Source organism: Notothenia coriiceps, unplaced genomic scaffold (genome assembly GCF_000735185.1).
Source record: "Notothenia coriiceps isolate Sejong01 unplaced genomic scaffold, NC01 NC01_scaffold00037246, whole genome shotgun sequence".
Classification (NCBI taxonomy): domain Eukaryota; kingdom Metazoa; phylum Chordata; class Actinopteri; order Perciformes; family Nototheniidae; genus Notothenia; species Notothenia coriiceps.
This window is the reverse complement of record NW_011369947.1, coordinates 11,471,870-11,494,766: the sequence shown is the minus strand read 5'-3', so window position 1 is coordinate 11,494,766 and position 22,897 is coordinate 11,471,870. Positions and strand designations below refer to the sequence as shown.

Sequence of the window (22,897 nt, the reverse complement as noted above, 5' to 3'; positions counted from 1 at the left end):
CATGGTTGAAAATGTTTCGTATCTTGTATTTTGAGGTGATACTGTGACACATAATAAAAAACAAAACGGTTTTAATTAGGTCAACTAAAATATGCGTCACATCCTGCTACGGTCCCGCGCGAGCGCCTTTTCCTGCGGGTGAATAACCTGACCCTCGGCTCGATGAGCGAACTATGGATAAATCAAAGAAAAGTACCGGAGGAACACAGGATTTAATTCTGTGTGGACAGAGTTATATGCTTTCACAGCAAACGATGCTGGTTTACCGGTATGTTTGATATGTGGAGAGAAGTTGTCAAAGGTGCTGCAGCCTTTACGTATCGAGGAACAACACGGGAGAGGAAGACAGTTGACGATCTTCAGTCATAATTCAATGGGGTATGTAATTTATTTCAGAAAACAGTTTTTGTTATATTCCATGGAATGCTCTTAACATCCCGATAGCAATGAATATATTAAATGCTTTGACAATAAATACATACAAAAATGTATCTCTGGAAGCCGTAGCGCTGTAAAAAGCACGACCAATCATCTGAGCCGGCCCGGCTAAAATAACTGGATGACCTACCTGCCTGTCAGCCTTCCATCTGTGCACACATTTATCTCGTGCCCTCATTGATCATGTGCGCGTTCGTGTGTGTTGGAGGAGGGGCTTTGTGAGGAAGTCTGAAGGAAGAGGCATATTTTTTCCGGTTGTGTATTTTCAAATTCTAGCGCACTCGAGCTGGTTTCTCCATTCTTACCTACCCTACCTTTAACTATTTTTAGGGTGCAGCTATATGTTTTATTTATTTCAAAGTGGGCCCATTTTAATAATATTTGTTTTCCTTCAAATGTGCAGAGGACTCCCCAAGTGCTGTGTTTAATTTATTTTAAAGTAGGCCTGTGTATTCTTTTTAATTCTCCTTATAGGAGTTCTTTGTTTCTTATTAGAGGTTAACAGTTTTATATAATGTAATAAATAGCTTAATAAATGCAAAAAAACTGTAGTTTTTGTCTGATATAACAATAAATACAACTTTATTAGCTATCAAGCTATGAAATATGTTTTGCGGCTCCAGACAAAAAAATGTTTTGGAAAAAGGAGCAAAATGGCTCTTTTGGTCAAAAAGGTTGCAGACCCCTGCTCTAGGTAGTGCTTGAGCACCTGCCCGTTTTGCCCTCTGGACAGCAATGTGCCCTTTTGAAAGTTCGTTTTTTACAGTTTTTTTTTTTTTTTACAGTGTACTGTATGTGGCTCATGGTAACATCGATCAATTCTGGATTAAAAGCTTCTAATATATAAAACAATGCCCCAAATGCGCGTTGTAATTTTGTCAGACATCCCCACACGTGCCCCGCGGCACTCCCGTACGTGCCCTGGCTGCAGCCCCTCCCTTTCCTTCTCTCAACGTGAACGCGCAGCGCATACATTGTTACAATAATTTACCAGAAACCAACCTGTTGAATATTATAAACATCTGCATCAGACAGCATATGGTTATTGAAAAAAAAATATATGCAATTACGACATACAAGATGTGCCTTTAATAAATCTCACACTACTAAGGCAGCCGGCGGTTCCACCTAGCGGCGTCAAGCCCGGGGTGGGGTTTCGTCCCCATGATTACTTCAGATTGGACCCCCCTAAATCATTTAGAATAATACAAATAAATGTTAAAATAATTAATTTTTTTATAATAAATCAGTAAAATCAGGCAAAAATAAGAATTAAATAACATAACCCTAACCCTAAAACGGAAATAAAGTAACTAAAAACCGAAAAGAAACTAAGAAAATCCGCCATTATCCGGCAAATTTTCCCGCACAATTTCGGAGCGCACAATTTTGGTGGCGCCATGACGACTCAGAAGGTGCCCTTTTTTTTTCTCTTGAGCACCTTCCCCTATAAATGTCTGTGCACGCCACTGTGCGTCCCCTCTTTCAGTCTTGATTTGTGTCATGATTTTCTGACCCCCCATACCAGATAAACTGTACCTTACCTAGCTAGGATTTGATCATTTGTTAATACAAGAAAACCTTTGTGTATCTTTCTGCTAGCAGTGCGTTCGCTGATGAAGAATGTAACATCCTATGGGTCTACCTGAAGGTAACTTACAGAAAGATGGCACGTAATCTTTGGTGTTCTAAATGTCCAGTACCACATGTGAATGTGTCTCAGTTTTTAGACACCTGCCTGATTTGACGCAAATGTTCTGTTTTTCTACCGTTCAACAACAATTTAATATTTCAAAAAGCACTCTTCATCCAAGGCTGTGTATAAGCCAAGTGTCTTCAATATTAACACTTTGATTATGGTGGAAAAGTTACCATGCCATTTTGAAATATGCAGTTCAATTCTCATTTATGATTAACAGAAAGTGTGTTATTTAACTGTTATGCCAGTTGAAGCTAATCCTAAACCTTAGGGTCTGGGCAATGCATTAGAAATGAAAAAATCACACCCGCCATCCTTAAAAAATCTGTAATAATGATATATGTCTAAAAATGCACGCCAACATTTCAGTTGCAACAAGCTCTAATAGGGGAAATGGCATTTTGCATGTTGTTTGAATTATATTTAAAGCCACTATTTGTTGAGTTTGAAGTTCGATAGCACGAGAAATACCATATAGAAAATAGTACATGGATTAGTGGATACTCTGAGACACCAGGTTGTGATTTCTGGAAAGAGACATTTTAAATGTTTTAAATGTATCTTTTTGTCCCTTTGAGCACCACAAGCTGAGTGCCATCTAGCTCCAGTATATCGGAGAGAAGGCGGACATCTCCACGGCTGATATCTCAAACACTCACAAGTGTATGCATTTGTTTTGAACTCTCCCTTTAAGGGTGCTTTAAAATATATATTATACACATAAATAACTTAACATAAGGACTAAAATAACCTTAATCCTGCCTCCTTACCTGACAGAGTTGATCATGGCTCCACATCCTCTCTGGGAGTCAGAGTGGTATCCATTAGGGATGGTCCAGCGTCCGGACTGACTCAGCACAAACTCTGACCTGCTCCCAGGTATGGTGGTCCTCAGGGGGCTCCCTCCCACTCCAGCCCCAGCTCCAGGGAAGGCGTTCTCCCCCTCGCCCGGGGAGTCCAGCCCGGCCTCGGCCCCCTCCTGCTCCTGGACGGTCTCCAGCTCCAGCTCCAGGGGTTCGGGCCCCTGTAACAGCGACCTCTGTTGGATGAGAGGCGTCAGTGGCGCCTCGAAGCTGACGCAGCTGTCCGTCTCGTCCGTGAGCGACAGCACGTCCAGAGAGTCCAGGCTGCTGTAGCAGGTCCCGCCCCTCAGCAGGGCCGACTCCACGATGCGCTCGAAGGTGGAGCTGAAGCCGTCTTTGTTGTCAACCCTCCCCTTCTCCCCCTCCTCCTCTAACTCCTCCTCTTCCTCTTCATCCTGAGCGTCCACCTGCTCGACGATGTGCTCAAACACTGAGCTGAAACTGTCCTGGTTTCCCTCTCCCTGGACCTCCTCCTCCTCCTCCTCCTCCTCCACCTCTGTGTCGGCCTGTTCTACAGTCGTCTCAAAGTTAGAGCTAAAAGTGTCCAAGTGGGTCCCCCCTTCCTCTCCTCCCTCTTCCTCTTCCTCTTCCTCTCCCGCTTCATCGTCTTCTTCATTACCACCTATGCCATTTGCGAGTCTGTTGAGAAAAGAAAGAAAGGAAATGATATTTAGCATATGACTCAAGCATTTCTTTGTTGAGTGGCACACAGGAAGGGTTCTATTCATTCATATTCATAGCTGAAATCATTCTTCATTCAGGAGATGTTCTCACAATGGGAAGATATTTCAGCATGAATGGCCTCACTGACAATTGAAGCTATGAAAGATTCAAAAGCACTGTCCAATATGCTTCTTTGTGAAAAGCTGGTCTGTCAAACCTCTACTGTTTCATTTCTTGTATTTAAGAGAAGAGTTCTCTGTGTTTGCATAAGAGTGAAACATCTTCATGTACTAACGTAATAACTGTTCTTTTTGTATTGTATCTGTTTTGTTTGTTGGTTGAATGACATTTGAAAGCAATCTGAATCACTGGGCAAACACACATATTGTTTTTCACTTTCATGAATGTAGTAACATTACAAGATTAGAAGCATATGGCCTTGGTCCGCACTTTATAATGGCCCTTTAGTTCCTATGTACTTCTTTCTAACAAAGCGCTCACTAATGAATGGACATGTCTACATGTGCCACACTTTGAACTGTTCACTGAGCCTTCCCTCCCTGTGTTGGTTAAAGCTTGCTTTACTGTGTCCTCCAGCTCTTTGCCATTAGACCATCTCTCTCTGTTTGTTTGCTCTCCGCTCATTTCATTGAGGCTTTTTGCCGGTTCATTCTGTAAAATGCTAATGAAGTTTACGATATAACGGAGTTAATCGCTGACAAAAAACGATTTACCATTAAAAGCATAACAAATGTGCACTATATTATGCTAAATCACACATACACAGACTCTGTCCAACCACAAACAAAGTGTTTGAGGATATTAAAGCTTAAAGCTGTGTGTGTTTCTGTTGTGTTTCTTAGCTAATGAGCAGTTCATGTAATCTTCTCTTTGTACAGATTGTCATGTGACCCCTAGAGGTCACAGATGTAGTCACAAGGTTTCCATAAATGAAGATGAAGTGAACTCACCCCCCAGCTTGTTGAGGGGGGGTCTCCTTCTCCTCTGTAGACGGTTGCATCTCCTCCTCCTCCTCCTCCTCCTCTTCATATGTTGCCTCCTCTCTTGTTGAGCTCACCTCCACATTTACATACCCTTCTGCTCTCGTCCCTTCTCTCTCTTCCTCCGCCCCTCCATCTGTTTGTTGATCTACCCTCTCCTCTTTTAACTTACCCTCTGCTACTTCATCCTTTACTTCTTCCCTCCCATGTACATCCCCGTGTGTCTCCCCCTCTCCCTCTCTGATCTCTTCTCCTCTCCCCTCCTCTATCTCGTCCTTCTCTGCCACCCTCAGCGTGTCCTGGGTCTCTGTGGGGGGGTCGCTGGTGGCGGTATCGGGCTCAACTGGGCTCTCTGGTGGGGTGGGAGAGGGCAGAGCCTGCCCCTCCTGGGTCATGTTGCTCTTCACTGAGGGGGGGGGGGGAGGGGCTGTCCACCCCGGCTAGAGATGAGGACCAGAGCTTTAAATCAGCAACCAGGGAGGATCCTCTGCAAGGAAAAGAAACAGAGAGAGGAAAGGAAATGAGGACAGTGACAATTAGGAGGTAGAGAAGCAACTGAAATACATTGAATTTCAAACAGCTTTTCAAGCAAACCACAATAAGTGCAAAAAACCATAAAGCCTCACAACATGAAACCTCAATTGATCTCCCTCATTGAAAGCGGCCCTATTATGCTATTTGGGGTTTTCTCTTGCCTGTTATATGTATATGAACCTGAAAATGAGCATAATAGGGCCCCTTTAAGTGTGTTGTGATTTTCTTAAATGGCCAAGGTGCCGGCCAAACAGGTGCTATCAGCCTACTGTCATTTCATTGTTTTTGTTGGCTGAATAACACGGGGGTCACCTTCCATATAAGAACAGCTGCTGTGTATTTGTGTATGTTAGAGGCAGAGAGAGAGAGAAATGCATTTGTCTGGCACACTTTGTCCTCTGCACCACATGATCCAGAAACAGCTCTGAAAGGAGGGCAAGGAAAGGTAGAAAAAGCTGAATGAAGAGAAATGCAGACCGACATGCAGGCAGGCAGAGAGAGAGAGAGATATTAGTTTAATACAGCTCCACTGAATCCTGTCAAAATGATCCCGCCAGCTCATCTGCACGCGCTGTCTATGTGGAGATTTCCCAGCTGAATAACTAACTATCTGTTTCCATCCCTGCTGTGACTGTGCTTTGTGAAAATGCATAATAGTAACTTTGAGATTTAAAAATGTATTCTCATAGTCTACTGTTACTCTGAGCAGCAGGTCTGTCCTCACCAAGGCTCAAGGGCAAATGCTAATGAGCAGCTCTTAATTAGGGTTCTGCAGAGAGCGGGACATGTTTGAATTAAGGCAGGCTGATATATTATTATTGAATGAATATTTCGATTCTTTTTCTGGAGTTCTACAAAAATGGTATTAATCCTTTTTTTAAAGTACTATCTGATGAATTGTGTGAAGAATGAGATTAGTGCTGGAATGATTAGCTTATGAATCAACTGAAAGAATATTCATAGCTTGATAAGTATTAGTCATCATTTGAATCAAGATCTTCAAGGTCAGGAATAACTTTGGATCTGGATAAACAGTCCTGATGTTCTGAGCAAACTTGATCTGCTGATAATATGAAAACAATGAGAATATTTTGCCAAATTTGAAATAGCAATTGGAAAGTTTCTTATTTGGTTTGACGTACATTTGTCGATTTACATGAGATCATGCTTCAAATATAATCATTCAAACAAAGACGATTATTTTCTAAATCAATAAATTACAAACAATCTTTGGGAATAGAAGAAATGTGAGGTCTTGCGATACATGTCTCATTTGTCCCAACTGACTTCTATGTGATTTGATGGTACAATGTCAGTCAGGATGCAATGTTTCCCTTAGAGAAAGAAAACATCACAGTCATTCTGCAATAATCCAACATTATGGTACATAAATCGTATATTGGCCTGCACAATCACATCATATAACAAATAGCAATATTGGCTAGACTAGTACAATATATCAATTGCAGTAAGAGCAATATTTGATATGATAAATACAGGGTAACATCATTTTGACTGAAGTATTATGGTGCTGCAGAGAAGTCCAGTATTCCACAGACTTATATAACATCCTTGTTTGGTACAGATCATCCAGAAAATCCCACCCTGAAGTTAACATTTTTTAAACATGTTTTGGATTTACATGCCCGATATAAGGTTAAAGGTCCTATGTCATGGCCATTTCTACTGATCATAATTCCATTGTTGACGTCTACTAGAATAGATTTACAGTACATTGTTCAATTTTCTAAACTCACATTGGTTTCTCATACAGCATCTCTGTATAGTATGTGTATTCACTCACTGTCCTAAACGGCTTGTTGGAGCTCCTGCTCCCCCCCCCCCCCCCCTTGGCTTGTCTGCGAGCTGCTGCGAGGAGCAGACAGGTTTCCGGGTCGGCGACACAGCGAGAACAAGCGAAACTCATCCTGAGCACACACAAACACTCACAGCCGAAGTAAAAACAATAAGTGTGGCTTAATGCTGAGTAAGAAAGAGGTTTACAACGCTGTGAGAATGGGTCTGCAGAGAGCATTTCTCCGCGATCCCAACTCGTCTATTACCAACGTTCAGGCAGCTCTATGCAAGTCAATGGGGACTCCCTTTTAGTTAGCCAAGGGATCCTGGTGTGTGAGGTGCTCCGCGGATTGGTCCATTTGGGCCAATCCGGTCATTTGTTGTTGATTTGGGTGTTCACACGTNGAATGGATAGATGATAGATAGAGAGAGAGATAGATAGATGGATAGATGGCATATAGACAGACAGATAGGAGATAGGAGTAGGGGGGATAGTAAATAGATAGATGGACATATATAAGATGAGAGAGAGATAGATAGATAGATAGATAGATAGATAGATGGAATGATGATAGATTGTATAGATAGATAGATAGATGGACATATAGACAGACAGATAGGAGATAGATAGATAGATAGATAGATAGATGAAGATAGATAGAGGTTAGATGGACAGATAGACAGACAGATAGATAGAGCTGGGATAGATAGATAGATAGATAGATAGATAGATGGATGGATGATAGAATGGATACGATAGATAGAATAGATTGGATAGATGGACAGTATAGACAGGACAGATAGGTAGATAGTTAGATAAGATAGATAGATGGGATTGGTTAGATGGACATTATAGAACAGACAGATAGATAGATAGATAGATAGATAGATAGACAGAGATGTGGAGATGATGATGATGGATGGATGGATGATGATGGATGGATTGGATGGATGGATTAGATAGAGGGATAGATAGATAGATAGATAGATAGATAGATAGATAGATAGATAGATAGATAGATAGATAGATAGATAGATAGAAATGCGATGGATGGAGTGATGGATGATGGATGATAGATAGATAGATAGGAGGTAAGTAGATGGAGATAGATAGATAGATAGACAGACAGATATACAGGTAGATAGGTAGATAGATAGGTAGATAGATAGTTAGATAGATATATAGACAGACAGATATACAGACAGATAGGTACAGTAGATAGATAGATAGACAGATACAGTGGGGCAAAAAGTATTTAGTCAGCCACCAATTGTGCAAGTTCTCCCACTTAAAAAGATGAGAGAGGCCTGTAATTTTCATCCTAGGTATACCTCAACTATGAGAGACAAAATGAGAAAAAAAAATCCAGAAAATCACATTGTCTGATCTGGAGTGGCCTAGCCAGTCTCCAGATCTCAACTCCATAGAAAATCTTTGGAGGGAGTTGAAAGTCCGTGTTGCCCAGCGACAGCCCCAAAACATCACTGCTCTAGAGGAGATCTGCATGGAGGAATGGGCCAAAAATACCAGCAACAGTGTGTGAAAACCTTGTGAAGACTTACAGAAAACGTTTGACCTCTGTCATTGCCAACAAAGGATATATAACAAAGTATTGAGATGAACTTTTGTTATTGACCAAATACTTATTTTCCACCATAATTTGCAAATAAATTCTTTAAAAATCAGACAATGTGATTTTCTGGATATTTTTTCCTCATTTTGTCTCTCATAGTTGAGGTATACCTAGGATGAAAATTACAGGCCTTTCTCATCTTTTTAAGTGGGAGAACTTGCACAATTGGTGGCTGACTAAATACTTTTTTGCCTGTAGATAGATAGATAGACAGATAGATAGACAGATAGATAGATAGACAGATAGATAGATAGATAGATAGACAGATATGTAGGTAGGTAGGTAGGTAGGTAGGTAGGTAGGCAGGCAGGCAGGCAGGCAGGCAGGCAGGCAGGCAGGCAGACAGACAGACAGACAGACAGACAGATAGATAGATAGATAGGTAATAGATAGACAGATAGAGAGATAGATAGATAGAGAGGTAGATTAAGGTGATAAGGGATTTTTACACAGAAGACAAGTCTATAATATGATGTTGAGAATGTAATTTAATCACTTTGAATAGCAATATTGCAATTCATATCATGTTGTTTCAGCAAACCAGCAACATTCTTCCCTATTGCTCTGTGCTTCTGTTAAACTCTCAGGGAAGCCTGGGTAATCTTCTCCACTGCTCCACATCCCGCCATAGTGTCGCTCCAGCATACTCGATACTTTTAAAGTCGCAAAAGTTTTCAGTTATTAAATGTTTCTGTATTTAACTGGTATGAGCGATGATGAAAGAGCTTTTGAACATACAAAATTAATGCTAAATTGGGGAGCAAAATATACTTAGACCGCCGTTATGGTAATATAAACATTATGTCTGCCCAACTAAAGTTTGTGTGTGGAGAGACACTGTCTTTGTACTGGGTTACCAGGCACAAATCTGTTATTAAGTATTTGCACCAAAAAAACAATCAGCAAATGACTCAGCCAATCGCAGAAATTATATGAAACTGGGTTTAGCCTTTGTTGCATTACATAGATTTGAAGGTTGGAGGTTGGAGAGAGAGAGGATGACACCATGCTGAATAAAGAGAACTGGAAACAGCATCCAATCCAATCCTGCTCTCGGCTCAGTCGAATGAATGGAGCGAAAATAACTCGATTGAGCTTTTAGGGTATTATACAACCTTAACCACCTAATGATTTAAATCAGGAACATCAAAATGTCGATATATCTCAATAAAATGTATACGCCAATTTACAAATTTACAGATAATGTAATGTAAAAAGTATTTTTGAGCCAAATAATCCTGATGATCACAGTTTGTCCACTGCGGAAATGTGCTTTATTGCCCAGCGCATTTCCTGGGGGCTTATCTGACACGTGTAAAGGGACCAAACGCTGGATTTGAACCAGCTTTGATGCAAAGGGGACAAGCCACACTTTTGAAGATGTATCATTTGGAACGTTATGATGCAATGCAGCAGCTGGATTTAGTTTTTAGAGGACCTGCTCCCTCTCAGAAGTGTTTCTTTATTTTAAAAGCCTCTATTCTGATTATCTCAATATTGTTTCTTTGGTTTCTCTCTGCCCATACAGACCAGTCAGGCTTATCGCCAGAGGGTCCCAGTGGACTGCAGCTCTGTGTCTCAGGATCAATCAATTATAATGTGTATCTATGTGCACGCATTTTGAGGTGTTTGTGTGTGTCAGAGAGTGTGTGCGCTTGTCTGAGTGAGACAGGCCGAGAGATAGAGAGTTATATAAAAGGCACAGGAGGCAGAGAAGAGCTATTTAATGGCGACTTGGCCTTTTATCCAACATCATCCTCACTGGATTGGCGGCTTATAAGCCTGGATGGACATGTGTGTCAGATGTGTGTCTGTGTGTTGTGCACATGATTGACGGATGGTCCGATCGCAATTAAAGGAAATTGATAAGGTTTAAGGGCCCCAGTGTTCTGCTGACAGAAATGGAATGCAATAAGTCTCTTCCATTGTACACATAGAGACACAAAGACTGACACATAGTCCAAGAGCCCCCCCCCCCACATCCTTTCTTTATCATTGGCTGTTTTTCTCAATCTATGCTGGGTGTCTGAGCACATTTTCTGGGAGTCACTTCCACAGTCTTTTTTTCCTTTTGCTGGCTAAGACCCTTTTACCTAAATTACTGCGAAATGAGAGGCTGAGACAGAAAAAGAGAGAGCGCAATGAGACTGTGAGACAGCAGAAAACGTAATGTAGAACAGATGAAGAGGAGAGAGTGGGAGAAAAACAGCACATAGAGACACAGAGAGAGAGAGACAGGGTGAGAGAATTCCCACTTTGCGTGTCTGGTTTCATAACTGTTTCCATTTATGGAGATGTGTCACTGTTTTGTGTGTGTGTGTGTGTGTGTGTGTGTGTGTGTGTGTGTGTGTGTGTGTGTGTGTGTGTGTGTGTGTGTGTGTGTGTGTGTGTGTGTCTGTGTGTCTGTGTGTGTGTGTGCAAATGCATCTTTTAGTAATCGCATAAATGGATGCAAATTGTGCTTCTTTGCATATGCCCAGAACATGTGCACGAATATGAGCTCCAATACACTCGGATGGAACATTTCCAAATATTCACTACCTGAGTTTAGGATAATCTGAGCTCATACTAATCACTGATAAGCACCCACTTATCCATGAATGAATTAGTCATGAAAATATTTGAGAATTAGTGCTAGTTTTTGAGCTGAGTGGTGAGTCATATGGTTAATATATCATTTGCTATCCAGACTGTGAGGTGGCATGCGATTGATGTTCCTGCTGATTTATATGAGTCATATTTAAACTGCCTGGTGACTAAAAGGCAGCGGTAGAAGAAGTACTTAGAAATTTACAAATACTCAATTGTAGAAACACTTTGTTACAAGTAGAAGTATTGCATTCAAGATAAAAGGACACACATATTGTTACGATCTGTCTGTGTTGTGTTTTTGTCATGTCTGGTTCTGTCTCTGGTTTCCTGTCTCTGTGTTTCCCCTTCATGTTATTCCACGGTCTGTGTTCCTTGTGCTGCTCGTTTGGTTTGGATATTTTGGATACTGCCTTTTTTGCCACAGCTTTTATTATTTAATAAAGCTCGCTTTTCGTTAAATTCTTCATTTGAGTCCTACCTGCTTCACCCATTCGTAACACATATTGACATCAAAATGTAAAGATAGTGTGTAAAAGGTTATCATATAAATAAAACCACTGTATTATATAATTGTTGATGCATTCATGTGTTCATCACAGCTGGTAAATGGGCAACTCATTTTAATGACTTAAAGAGGACACAGTATGCTCATTTTCAGGATCATATTAGTAGTGTCTCTACTGGGACATGTCTCCATGCTTTATTTGTCTCATTCTGCCTGTGCTGCAGCACCTCTTTTCACCCTCTGTCTGAAACCAGAGCCCAGTCTGCTCTGATTGGTTCTCCTGCTAGCTCTGTTGTGATTGTTCAACCGCTTAGCGAGTCCCGCCCCATAGACTATCTGTTTTGGAGTGCTAGCCAATATAAGTGTTACATAGTGATGTAATTATGTTACAGAAGTAAACAAAGGAGTCCAAGGGAGGCTTTTCAGGCAGGGGGGAGAAACTCAGATTGTCCTTTGAGATCATCATGTTTATAAAAGTAGGGAGTGACAAGGATTAGCAAAGACACCCCTGCATATTTGCTGTTGTTGCACCATTATTCGAACACTTTTTGACTCATCTCATAGTAACAAAACACCGTTTGTACTAATTGAGCTGCAATGTGACAAGGAGGCTGACGTAAAGCCAAACCATATGTTGGCTAATTTGGCTTCTAGGGATACAACAAAAACATTAGCCAAAGGGGATTGAGACTGAGAGCTCAATTACATTAGGGGTGCCAACATTCAGTTCTAACAAAAGGCAAGGTCTACTGTAATGAGGAGACACACTTGAAATGAGGATGCAATTTGCCTGACATTCTTGGTTCTACGTCATTTGCATCATCTTTCTGGAGCTGTGATGAAACATTTAGTATACTCCTGTGTTGTCCTCATGCTCAGGGGCGGAGCCAGAGCACTTGCAACATCCTAGATGCACATTTGACTAAAATCACAGTCACAAGTCTCTCATCTCTTTCATGGTTGTATGCACAGTTTGGTCATAACTAAGTAGGAATGCCCAAACTGTTAGGGTTCATTAGGATTCAGTATGATAAATGTAGTCTTACTAGGTCCTTACGTGTATCTGCATGCCATCAGCAAAGCTTTGATTCCCAGGAAATATTGTACTGCAGTGTCGCTGTTAGTCCCCTGCTAGGGATAATTCAGCAAAACAGGATCAAATGAGGCTGAGGACTTTCTGTATCAGGCCGCACTCTGCAACCATATCCCATCCACACATCCACTCCAGCAATGCAGGACTGAGATTCCCAAAATGTGCCTCACCCCTTTTTGCTGAATGCATTACAGCATGAGACAAACGCCATATCAAAATGAGTGTAATATGGCTAAATGAATTGGAAGGAAAACAGCTTGTGACATTTTGGACTTTTGTGTGAATTGGGATATGATTCGTGGTAGAGAGTGGTGCCGTGATGATGTATTTTTGGACTAAAAGCAACGGAAGTTGTTGATACTTATCACATTTTGTTCAGTAAGATAACCGCCACATATTTACATCACTTTTATGATCCTTGAAGCGTAAATACAATCGGCAGAAGTACAAATCTAAGTTGAGGCTATAAACCAATTACGTCCCTAGCTAAAGGCAGCTAATGGCGTTTACTAGTGTCATTAAGTCACTTGTTAACAACCACTGTTGTTGTTGTAAATTCAAAGATTCAAAGGTTTATTTTCATATCATACGGTGTAGTATGTAATGAATGAAAAACGTCAGGTTCCTCAACAATGCAATTAAGATATAAAACACATCATTTTTTTTTTTTAAATCGGAAATGCACATGCTGGGTATTTTTCACGTATTTGATGTCATAGTGCAACATGTATGCAGTACATCTCTTAAGTTTAACCTTAAAGGTCCCATGTCATGCTTTTCCGGTTATTACCCGTGCCTTTGTGTGTTATGAAGGTTTTTATGCATGTAAACGGTCTGCAGAGTCAAAAACCCTCAAAGTACACCCTGTAGCGAGTAAAACTCTAACACAGAAAAGACCTGTCTATGCTGCCCCAGAACGCCTCGTTGGACATTTCTCTTTTTCCATTGTTTACTTCCTCGGTTCTGTGACGTGTGAACACCCAAATCAACAACAAATGACCGGATTGGCCCAAATGGACCAATCCGCGGAGCACCTCANGCTGCAAGGCTAGCATAAGCTAAGGTGACCAGATTTTCAAAATTAAAACCGGGGACATTTTGAGTTTTGCGGTCAATATATCATTAACATATCCACTTTTCTTCAAAAGTGGATATGTTAATGATATATTGACCGCAAAACTCAAAATGTCCCCGGTTTTAATTTTGAAAATCTGGTCACCTTAGCTTATGCTAGCCTTGCAGCATTGAAGCATTGATGCTATGAAGATGGACGCTCATGTCGAAGTTACCACACAGCGAGCTGATTTATAAACTGCCGTAGCCATTTGCCCACGTGTATGGGCAACGAATACACAAAGCCGTTAATTGTTTTTCCTATTTAATCATTTTTTAACCATTTTGGAAATCACAAGGCATTGAATTTACCGTGGGAACAATATGAAAATACAGTTTTAAAAGCAACATTTTCCAAGGTGAGTCTCTGTCATGTTAGCCTTTACACAGGGCTATGTTAACATACGGCTTGTATGTTTTATATTAGCAACGCTGTGTTTTATATTTACAGTTTTAATGGCGTCACAAAACTGGTTACTGAATGTCGACAACACGGCTGTTATTCCATCTGTCTCTAGTAACGTTACTACTACTGTGTCAGACTGACTGAGTACAAACTATTGAACCAAAAATATAACCTCAACAGTCATTTTTAAATGAATGAATGTCATTACTGGACTAAGTTATGATCGCCTCCTGTTGGTTTATCTTCGCTGCTTTATTTGTTCTACGCATAACGGACCAGGTGTATTATTAAGCTAACCATGCCATATAAACATTAGGAATATCCTTTTTTATATCAGAAACAGGTTTATTATGAAGTAGGTTTACACATACGTGGAATTTGCCTTGGTGTATATGGTGCTTACATAAACACAGTTAAAGAAGATACATTGTAATAAAAACGACAAAAAAAAGAAAAGAAACTATTGTAAAACATATGTTGCACTTTTTTACTCCAACTCATTTATTTGACAAATGTAGTTACTTTGCAGATTTACGTTCTTATATAATACATGAATCAATACACATAAGCCACCCAGTAGTGAATAAAGCAATTAAAATACCCCACCTTTACTAAGTGCAACATGATTCAAGTGATGAACACATAAATGCACCATTCATTTTAATCAAATAATAAGAACATATCTGGGGCTTAACATGGCCATTCTGCATTTTGATTACTTTTAAGTACAATTTTGAATTTAACACTGTAATATTCCTACTTTTAATAGAGTAAATAATCTGAGTACTTCCTCTATCTCTGGTTGTGTATTTGCTGCTTATTACGTTTCCTATTACAGTGCAGGCATACTACTATTGAGTGAGACAATGAATTAACTTCATTTAACACCACGACTATACATATCACTCAGCAGGGAATATATATTTAGCACTTTATTAGTAAGGCCTCATTAGTTCTGCTCCGCTGCCTTAAACATTGTTGCTTTCTAGATTTGAGGATAATGATTTACTGGCCTGCAGGCTTTGAAAACCATATCCTTAGATTAGATAGATTTTGCACTTTATTTGTGAAGACTTGCAAAAGCCTCATGGCCCATGCCATCTCATGAACACATCGTCTTTTTGACTCAGCCTGGTTTATTGTAAGGAGCTCTAATCTCCTGTGACTCAGTATTAATCAGGAGCCTTCTAGAATTTGATTTGACACTTTTTTAATGTGTTCAAGAGAGAAAACTGCAGTCAAGAGATTTTGAAAAGGTCTCATGGATTTGCTATATAGATTTTGTTGAATGTCGACTTTTTGTTAAACGTCATACTTAAAGGAAAAAAAACGGATTTAGATTGACCAGATTTACCAAATTGATAATGTTTGTTTTGGGTGTGATTCCTAAATTATATAATCTTTGCCTGGGGGAGCGAGTTCAGCTTGAACCTGCCTGACAGCTCACAATCAGCCTCTTGTGGGTGTGTTTGTGTGTAAACATAGAAAATAATAGTGTGTATAAATGATTCCAGCGGCCTGCGTGTTGTTGTCCTCCATTTTAACAATGTTGTTTACCATAGATGAATACACCATGTAAGAGAAAATGCTACTACTGAAAGGAAGGAAGGAAGTGTGCGTGTGCGCGCGTGTTACTCAATTACTATAAGTGAGAGCTTCTTGGAAAATGTAAATTGGAGTGGCTTGAGTAAGATAAAGTGTACAGTAAGTAGTTGGCTGTCTGGAAATGAATCAGGGTTATCCCTAAATAAATGGGTCCAACAGCATTTGGCTGCTGTTCATCCTACACATTCTCATTTAAATGTCTTCGTGGGCACCATCAAAATGAACAACAAGTGTCGGCAAAGAAGAGGTATTATTACACATACTGAATAGGCTCACAAACAGTGAAGTGTATGTGTACCATGTGTAACGAGCTGCTGGAAGTAGATAGATCTAAAGAGTGAAATGCCTTTGTTTACAAAAGCAAATGGGTTTGAAAATTCCACCTCAGTGTTCCTTCAGAATTGTTCTCACGTTTGTTCATTTTTTTCCTCAATGAAGAAGGAGGTGTCTTACACATGAAACAATGAAACCGCTTAGCCTGTCTGCCCTGTGCATTTTGTTGCTGAACGACGTAAAAGAGAAAAGGACTGGAATGTTAAAGTCCTCTTCCTCTGTTTTGCTAAGTGTTGCTTCTCTTGTTTCAGCTGCTTCACATTCATCTGTTGTGTGAGGAGAGTTACCCACAGGCACCAAATATCTGTACACTTCTGACAATCGTATCCAAAGAGTTATCTGTGTGCAGATCAATTACTTAGACTCAAGCTTTTTTTGTATTTACTTTCTTTATTTTGGTCCTTGTGATTCTAAAAAAACCAAAGCTGTCCTCTGGGGATCAATAAAGTCTTATCTTATCTTTCGCAGCTTCACAAACAGTTTAAAAAAGAGACTGACATGTGTGTTTCAAAGGAATGGACCCTTCTGCTCATACACATATGTTAAGCAGCTTATATCAGGCTATTAATAAGATTAAATTAGCTGACATTCCTATTGACACAGTGGACCTTTGAAAAGTCTGAGGCCTGAACTTACCCTTGGACATTTCTCCTGTTGACTTCAGTGCACCCTTGTATCAAACACACAGAAAGCAAACCCCCTGCCGGTTGTGTGACTGGTTTTGCTCACTTATGCAGAGTGTTTTTGTCTACATCACAGCCTCGATTTAGCCATACAATGAAAGCTAGGGGTGCTTTAATGCAGCAGGTGGTCAATTCAAATTGTTTTCTAGACAAGCAGATAGTGTAACTTGCACCATTGGAGTCTGATCCCCTCCCATACTGTCCATTGTTTGATCCAATTAACGGTGTTGTATGACCTAAAGATCATTTTGTATATGATTTGCTGGCTCTCATTAGTTCTGCTCCGCTGCCTTACACATTGTTGCTTTCTAGATTTGAAGATAATGATTTACTGGCCTGCAAACTTTGAAAACCATATCCTTTCTTGTGAGATAAAGGCAGGCTGTGCAACCAACCTTTTTATATTCACTTCACTATCAGAAGCATTGTGCCCAAGCCCTGTGATTCATGGAAAATGAAGGATGTGTGATGGATGTAGACTCAACTGCCTCTGGTCATTGCAGAGCTGTTTTTGTGTCTGGTTACCGACGCCTGTGTCACGCCTGCTTTTGTCCGTGGGCAAAAGGAGTTTTGCAATGCTTAGGGAAGTAGACAGCACTGACAACACTTGGAAACATAAACATTGGTGCAAAAAAAAACGGTGTTGTCAGTAGGATTAATAAGTGTTAGTCAGGCGGGCCACATCCTCCTCCCACATAATCATTTCTTTGTATTGAATTTGTGTAAGACTTATTGCGCTGTATTTTGGGAGCTAGTGCAGGTTCTGAAAGTAGGATGATTCTAAGTCTAGTGTGTGTCTAGTATGATCCTCCTGAACTAGATTAGCCAGTGGGTAAGTCAGTACCTGGAGTGTGTACATAATGGGTGATGCCCAGATTGTCGACTAATGTACATTAAACAGGAAACCAATTAGTTCCCAGCGTCAGGGTTCTGATTCCAAGGCTCAATGGAAATGTATTGCACTTAGTCAGGTGGTCTTTTACTTGGTGTTCGACTGCTTCTCCAAGTGGCTTTCTGACATTAAACTACACGTTGTAAGAGATTAAGGTAACTCTAATAAGTAGAAGTTATGCAACATACTGTACTTCCAGAATTCCTAGACACACACTCTAGTTTCTTAGAAAACAGATTTTGACAGCCCCTTGCAAGCTCCTTGCAGCCTCTTGCTAGAATGTAAATGGGTCCTTGCATCTCTAAGTTGTGAAACCCCGGCAGAAGGGCGTCCAGAAAACCAACTACTGGCTTTGTTACTCATACAAATGTGTCTGACCTTTTTTTTCTCCTGTTGCCCTTTAAGTTTTGCCAGAACTTCCTACATCAGAATGAAGGAACGGACAGATGCTCCTCAGGACCGGTGAGTTTGATGCAAGTGAGACTCTCACTTCCCCCGGTTTGCTCTCGACCAGAGTTCCTCACTGTTGTTTTGCTCTCGACCGCAGTTTCTGTGTCAAGCAAGGATGTAACATTTCAATACTTAAAATAATTATACTTCAAATAATCCCATCTCAAATATTTGTGCTATGACATATTGTACTCATTTTGACATGGATATTACAGAAATCCTCTAAGTACCGCTTGTTAGAAAATAGATTTTTCCATGAAGACAATAGCTAGAGTTTTATCAAGAAGTGGAGATGGCTCTTTAATACAACCCCAACGGATGTACAGTAGGAGGGTAAAGAGTGAAGTTTATATGGGGTCAAATTTAGAGTGGTGCTGGTTTACAAGCTGCATTGTTTCACATGCATGTGAATCTCTCCTGCATATAAAAGCACTTGAAATCCAGCTTTGGAAAAGTACCGTAAATAAAGCTTATCAGAATGTTCATTCAAGTGGTGTCAATGGATTAAAACATTTCATTATTGATTATGATAATCACAAGTTTAAATATTAGTATTGAATTGTATTTTGGTGGGAAGTGAGGCAAAAACGTGTGAGATGTTGTAGTAAAGAAATTAATGACAATATAGAAAGAGAAATCACAGGGTTTTTGAATTCACTATTACATGATTTCTGAATTATTGGCTTAGAGTGCGCCAATTTTCCTACACTAAGCTTAAGCATTCCCCTCTGTATAATGCGCACTACACAGCCAGGCATATTCTCTCTACCGCTATCATGCTGCGAACACTTACTGTTCCCACTCCTCTACAACTTCAATAAAAATGGCGAGTGCATGTTTCAGCAAAATGCCTTTCTCCTCCGTTTCTACCACACTGAAAGCGAACGAGTGCGGAACCTTTTTGTCATGGTTAAGCTGTGGTGTCACACAGAGTGGGTGATGATCTCCTGTCAAATCAATACAGGAAGCTTGTACCAGCTCCAATCTGCGCTGGATTTGTAGGAGGTAATTGGGGTCAAACTTTGTAATATGATACATTTCCAATATTTTTTTAACGCTTTAATGTTTCCAGAATAATCAATCAATCAATCAATCAATGTTTATTTATATAGCCCAATATCACAAATGTTACATTTGTCGCGAGCCTTAACGCTTCAACATTGACAGCCCTGGTTGATACATTACATTTCCAGTACTGCTACATTCTGTATTGTAAACCATTTTCAATGTATTGATCTTTACTTCCCATGTACAGGGGCTGCCTGGTGGGGATCTGTTTCTTCATTCTGGGCCTGGGAACACTGCTACCATGGAACTTCTTCATGACTGCCTCATTGGTAAAAACATGGCAATGACTTAATCCCTCAAATACAGTGGAACTGACCCATTATCTGCGCCTTTCCATGTTTTAGAACATGAACAGAAACAGACTCAGTCAAAAACATGGTAGTTTCTCATCATTTCCCATTCAGATGGAACATGTTGTGGTTCCTCACTTGAACCTCTTAAAGAATCACATGCTAAATGGATGACTACGGCTTATGGATACTAATCTCTTTCAAGAAAATATCTAGATTGTGTAGGGTGTTAAAGGGTAATGACCCATAGTGACCTATACATCCAGACACCATCATATGACTCTAGGTAACTATGTGGCTTACTTCAGTGGAACATGTGATCCACATGGGAGAGTTTTCACCAACAACTCTTGAGGGAAATATCTGCCTTTTCTTTAAATGCCTTTTCTTTAAATGCCTTTTCTTTAAATGCCTTTTCTTTAAAAGCCCAAAAGCTGAATGCGAACATCCGTTTACTGTTTGGCACTGGATACGAAGTTTACAATACGTTTATTTGAACTTAACAAATGGAAATGTCTTTGTGCTGTGTCTATAAACAGGATTGTTTTCAATGATAAGAATGAACTCAAATGGTAAATTCCCAAACGATAAAAACAAAACGGTAAGCTGAAAGACACTAAAATGCTCCGTGAAGCTGAAACGGGCTAAAGACTTAAGTGAAACGTATTTCATATTGCACAGTCATCATTGTCATGTTTGATGTAAAGGCAAATTAGTACAGCTTTCAAATAGGCAACAATTGAACTATTCCTGCACTTAAAAAGCAGAGAGATCAAACTGGTTTTATCGGAAGTAAATACAGGTTCATTGCCAACTAGGTTTTCACTTACTTATAAACATTGTAAGAGAAAAAAGTGCAATAATATTGCATGAAATGTATATAGCAAAAGTCAACATGCATAAATATACAATAGAAAAGTTACAATAAGATAAGGACAAAATACTTTAAAAGGTATGTGCAATATATCTGTTGTGGTCCAAAAGATGTAAGTTAATGTGACAGACGGGAAGGCAAGAGCATTCTGGGAGTTGCTTGAGTGAATAAACTCAATTGGATTACAATTTAAAAAAACTTGACTGAACTTGTACATTTAAAACAGAATAGAATGTTAAGGTGATGCCGACAACAGTAACTCATTTCCCATGGTAGGTTGATATAGTATACTGTATTTGTATGCTGGTTTATTTGACAGTAATAATCCGTAATAATCCAACTTCTCGTTTCCTCTGGGCTGCAGTATTTCCAGGCTCGCCTCAACACGACAGAATGGAGCAACAGCACCACGGTTGTCCGCAAAGAGTACTACTTCAACAACTGGATGACCCTGCTGTCCCAGCTGCCCCTGCTGCTGTTCACCCTGCTCAACTCCTTCCTGTACCATAGGTCAGTGACACGGTTAGAAGGTCATTCAGAGTCAGGGGATGTTGATATCGGTACTCGCCAAAAGCTTTATAGGACATAAAGAAGTTTTCCTATACACAGAAGTATTTAAATCTTCCGTTTATGTTCAATAAAAGTAATGAATTGTTGTGAATCCTAGACTTTAGGTATTTGCCTTAACAAAGTCGACATATAATGCGTTTCCGTGCCAAAATATTCGTCTGTGGTGTATATAGGACTGGGCAATATGAGACTTGATATCTTGTTAGATCTGAGATATTGTAATATCTTAAGTGTTGTCTTTCCCTGGTATTAAAGGCTGCGTTACAGCAAAGTGATGTCATTTAAAATTGTCGACATAACCCAGTCATTAAATCTCCATTACTCATGATTATTGATCAAATACATCATTGTGTAAATAGTCTACTAAAGCTCCAATGGTGATCTCTACAAAATAAATAATATGTGAAATAAATCAAGTTTATATCTTATCCATTTTGATGTTTGATGTTTGTTTGAATGAAATATTTCTTGTTTCAGGATATCAGAGGCAGTGCGCATCGCAGGCAGCCTGGTTTTCATCCTGCTGCTCTTCATCCTCACAGCAGTGATCGTCAAGGTGCCCATGGAGGAAGATTGCTTCTTCTCCGTCACCATGGCTACTATCTGGTTCATCAACTGTAAGTCAGTGTGTGTGTGAGAGTAGAAGCCTGACAGAAAAAGAGGCTGAGAGTGCATGTGTTTTAATTTGATGTGATATGATTTTTTTACAAGTTTTAAAAAAACAACCATAAGTCATAATGGAGAAATGTGAAATGTATGAGAATAGGAGCCCAGACTCTAAACATTAAGTATTTCCGTAAATGTAATGAATCTGTCCGATCTCATGTATTATACAGAAACATTTCAAGCTAAACACCATCCACACACCATCAAACTAGACTTATCAACATTAACTCCTAAATGCTCCCAAGACATTTATTTCATCAGACTAAACACAGACCCGTTACAAGGGAAAATAATGGTATATATATAAATGCATTCCAAAGTAAGATAAACTTGTGTAAATCTTTAGCCATTTATTGTATTCAAACTTACTGATATTTGTGCCTAACAACTGCTGGCTAAAGCACTTTTAAAAATACATTTGTTTATAGTGTTATCAATCTCACACCATACCCAATGACCTCTGCACACCACACTAAAGCTTGTACATTTAAGTTTGCATTTTTTACATTAGAAATGTCCTAGTCTTATATGCGACAGGTCCCACAGTCTGTCATTGAGCACATAAACTACATTCTACCTTGAACCGGAGTGTTCTATGTCCCACCTTCAGGCGGCGTGACATCACTATGTACCACTCATGCTTCAATTTGCTTAGGCTTCAACACATTGTTTGTTATTGGCTAAGGGGTGGGACATCTCTAAGCAGTTGACCAATCAAATATAAATCCTCTTCTGCTGCTGGCACTGGAGCCTTTGAGCTCTTCCTTGGCCAGGTGCACCTCGTAGAGCAGCTCGTCACAATGCAGCACACCTGGGCGGAGCTACTGGAGGGGGAATAGGCACAGGGAACACATACAGCCGTAACCATATACAGTCTATGGCCGTTACACACGTAAAAGACCATGATAAATGATGCTTTTTCTCCGCAGCCTTCGGGGCCGTGCTGCAGGGCAGTTGTTTCGGCCTGGTGGGTCTCCTGCCTCAGAAGTACAGCACGGTGTTCATGAGTGGCCAGGGCCTCGCCGGGACCTTCGCTGCCATCGCTATGCTGCTCGCCATCGCCAGTGAGACACACACACACACACACACACACACACACACACACACACACACACACACACACACACG

The 22,897-nt window shown here is 40.1% G+C and overlaps 2 protein-coding genes across 2 annotated transcripts in view; one reads left to right on the top strand and one right to left on the bottom strand.

Annotated features, from left to right (window-relative positions):
- Positions 1 to 5,146, bottom strand: part of psd2 (pleckstrin and Sec7 domain containing 2) — a 33,612-nt gene extending 28,466 nt beyond the window's left edge. Inside the window, exons 1-2 of the mRNA XM_010794795.1 lie at positions 4,635 to 5,146; positions 2,908 to 3,639 (exon numbers count right to left, since the gene is read on the bottom strand). Of these exons, the coding sequence (XP_010793097.1) occupies positions 2,908 to 3,639; positions 4,635 to 5,059 (1,157 nt within the window). The 5' untranslated portion in view covers positions 5,060 to 5,146. The remainder of the gene's footprint in view (positions 1 to 2,907; positions 3,640 to 4,634) is intronic.
- An 8,915-nt stretch (positions 5,147 to 14,061) lies between these two features.
- LOC104966406 (equilibrative nucleoside transporter 2-like) lies at positions 14,062 to 22,838 on the top strand (the record flags this gene model as incomplete). Its single annotated transcript, XM_010795593.1, has 6 exons — positions 14,062 to 14,291; positions 18,257 to 18,313; positions 19,557 to 19,638; positions 20,898 to 21,043; positions 21,581 to 21,720; positions 22,699 to 22,838. Coding segments are annotated over exons 2-6 (540 nt in total), but the record flags the coding sequence as incomplete, so codon positions are not given.
- Between the last annotated feature and the right edge of the window lie 59 nt (positions 22,839 to 22,897).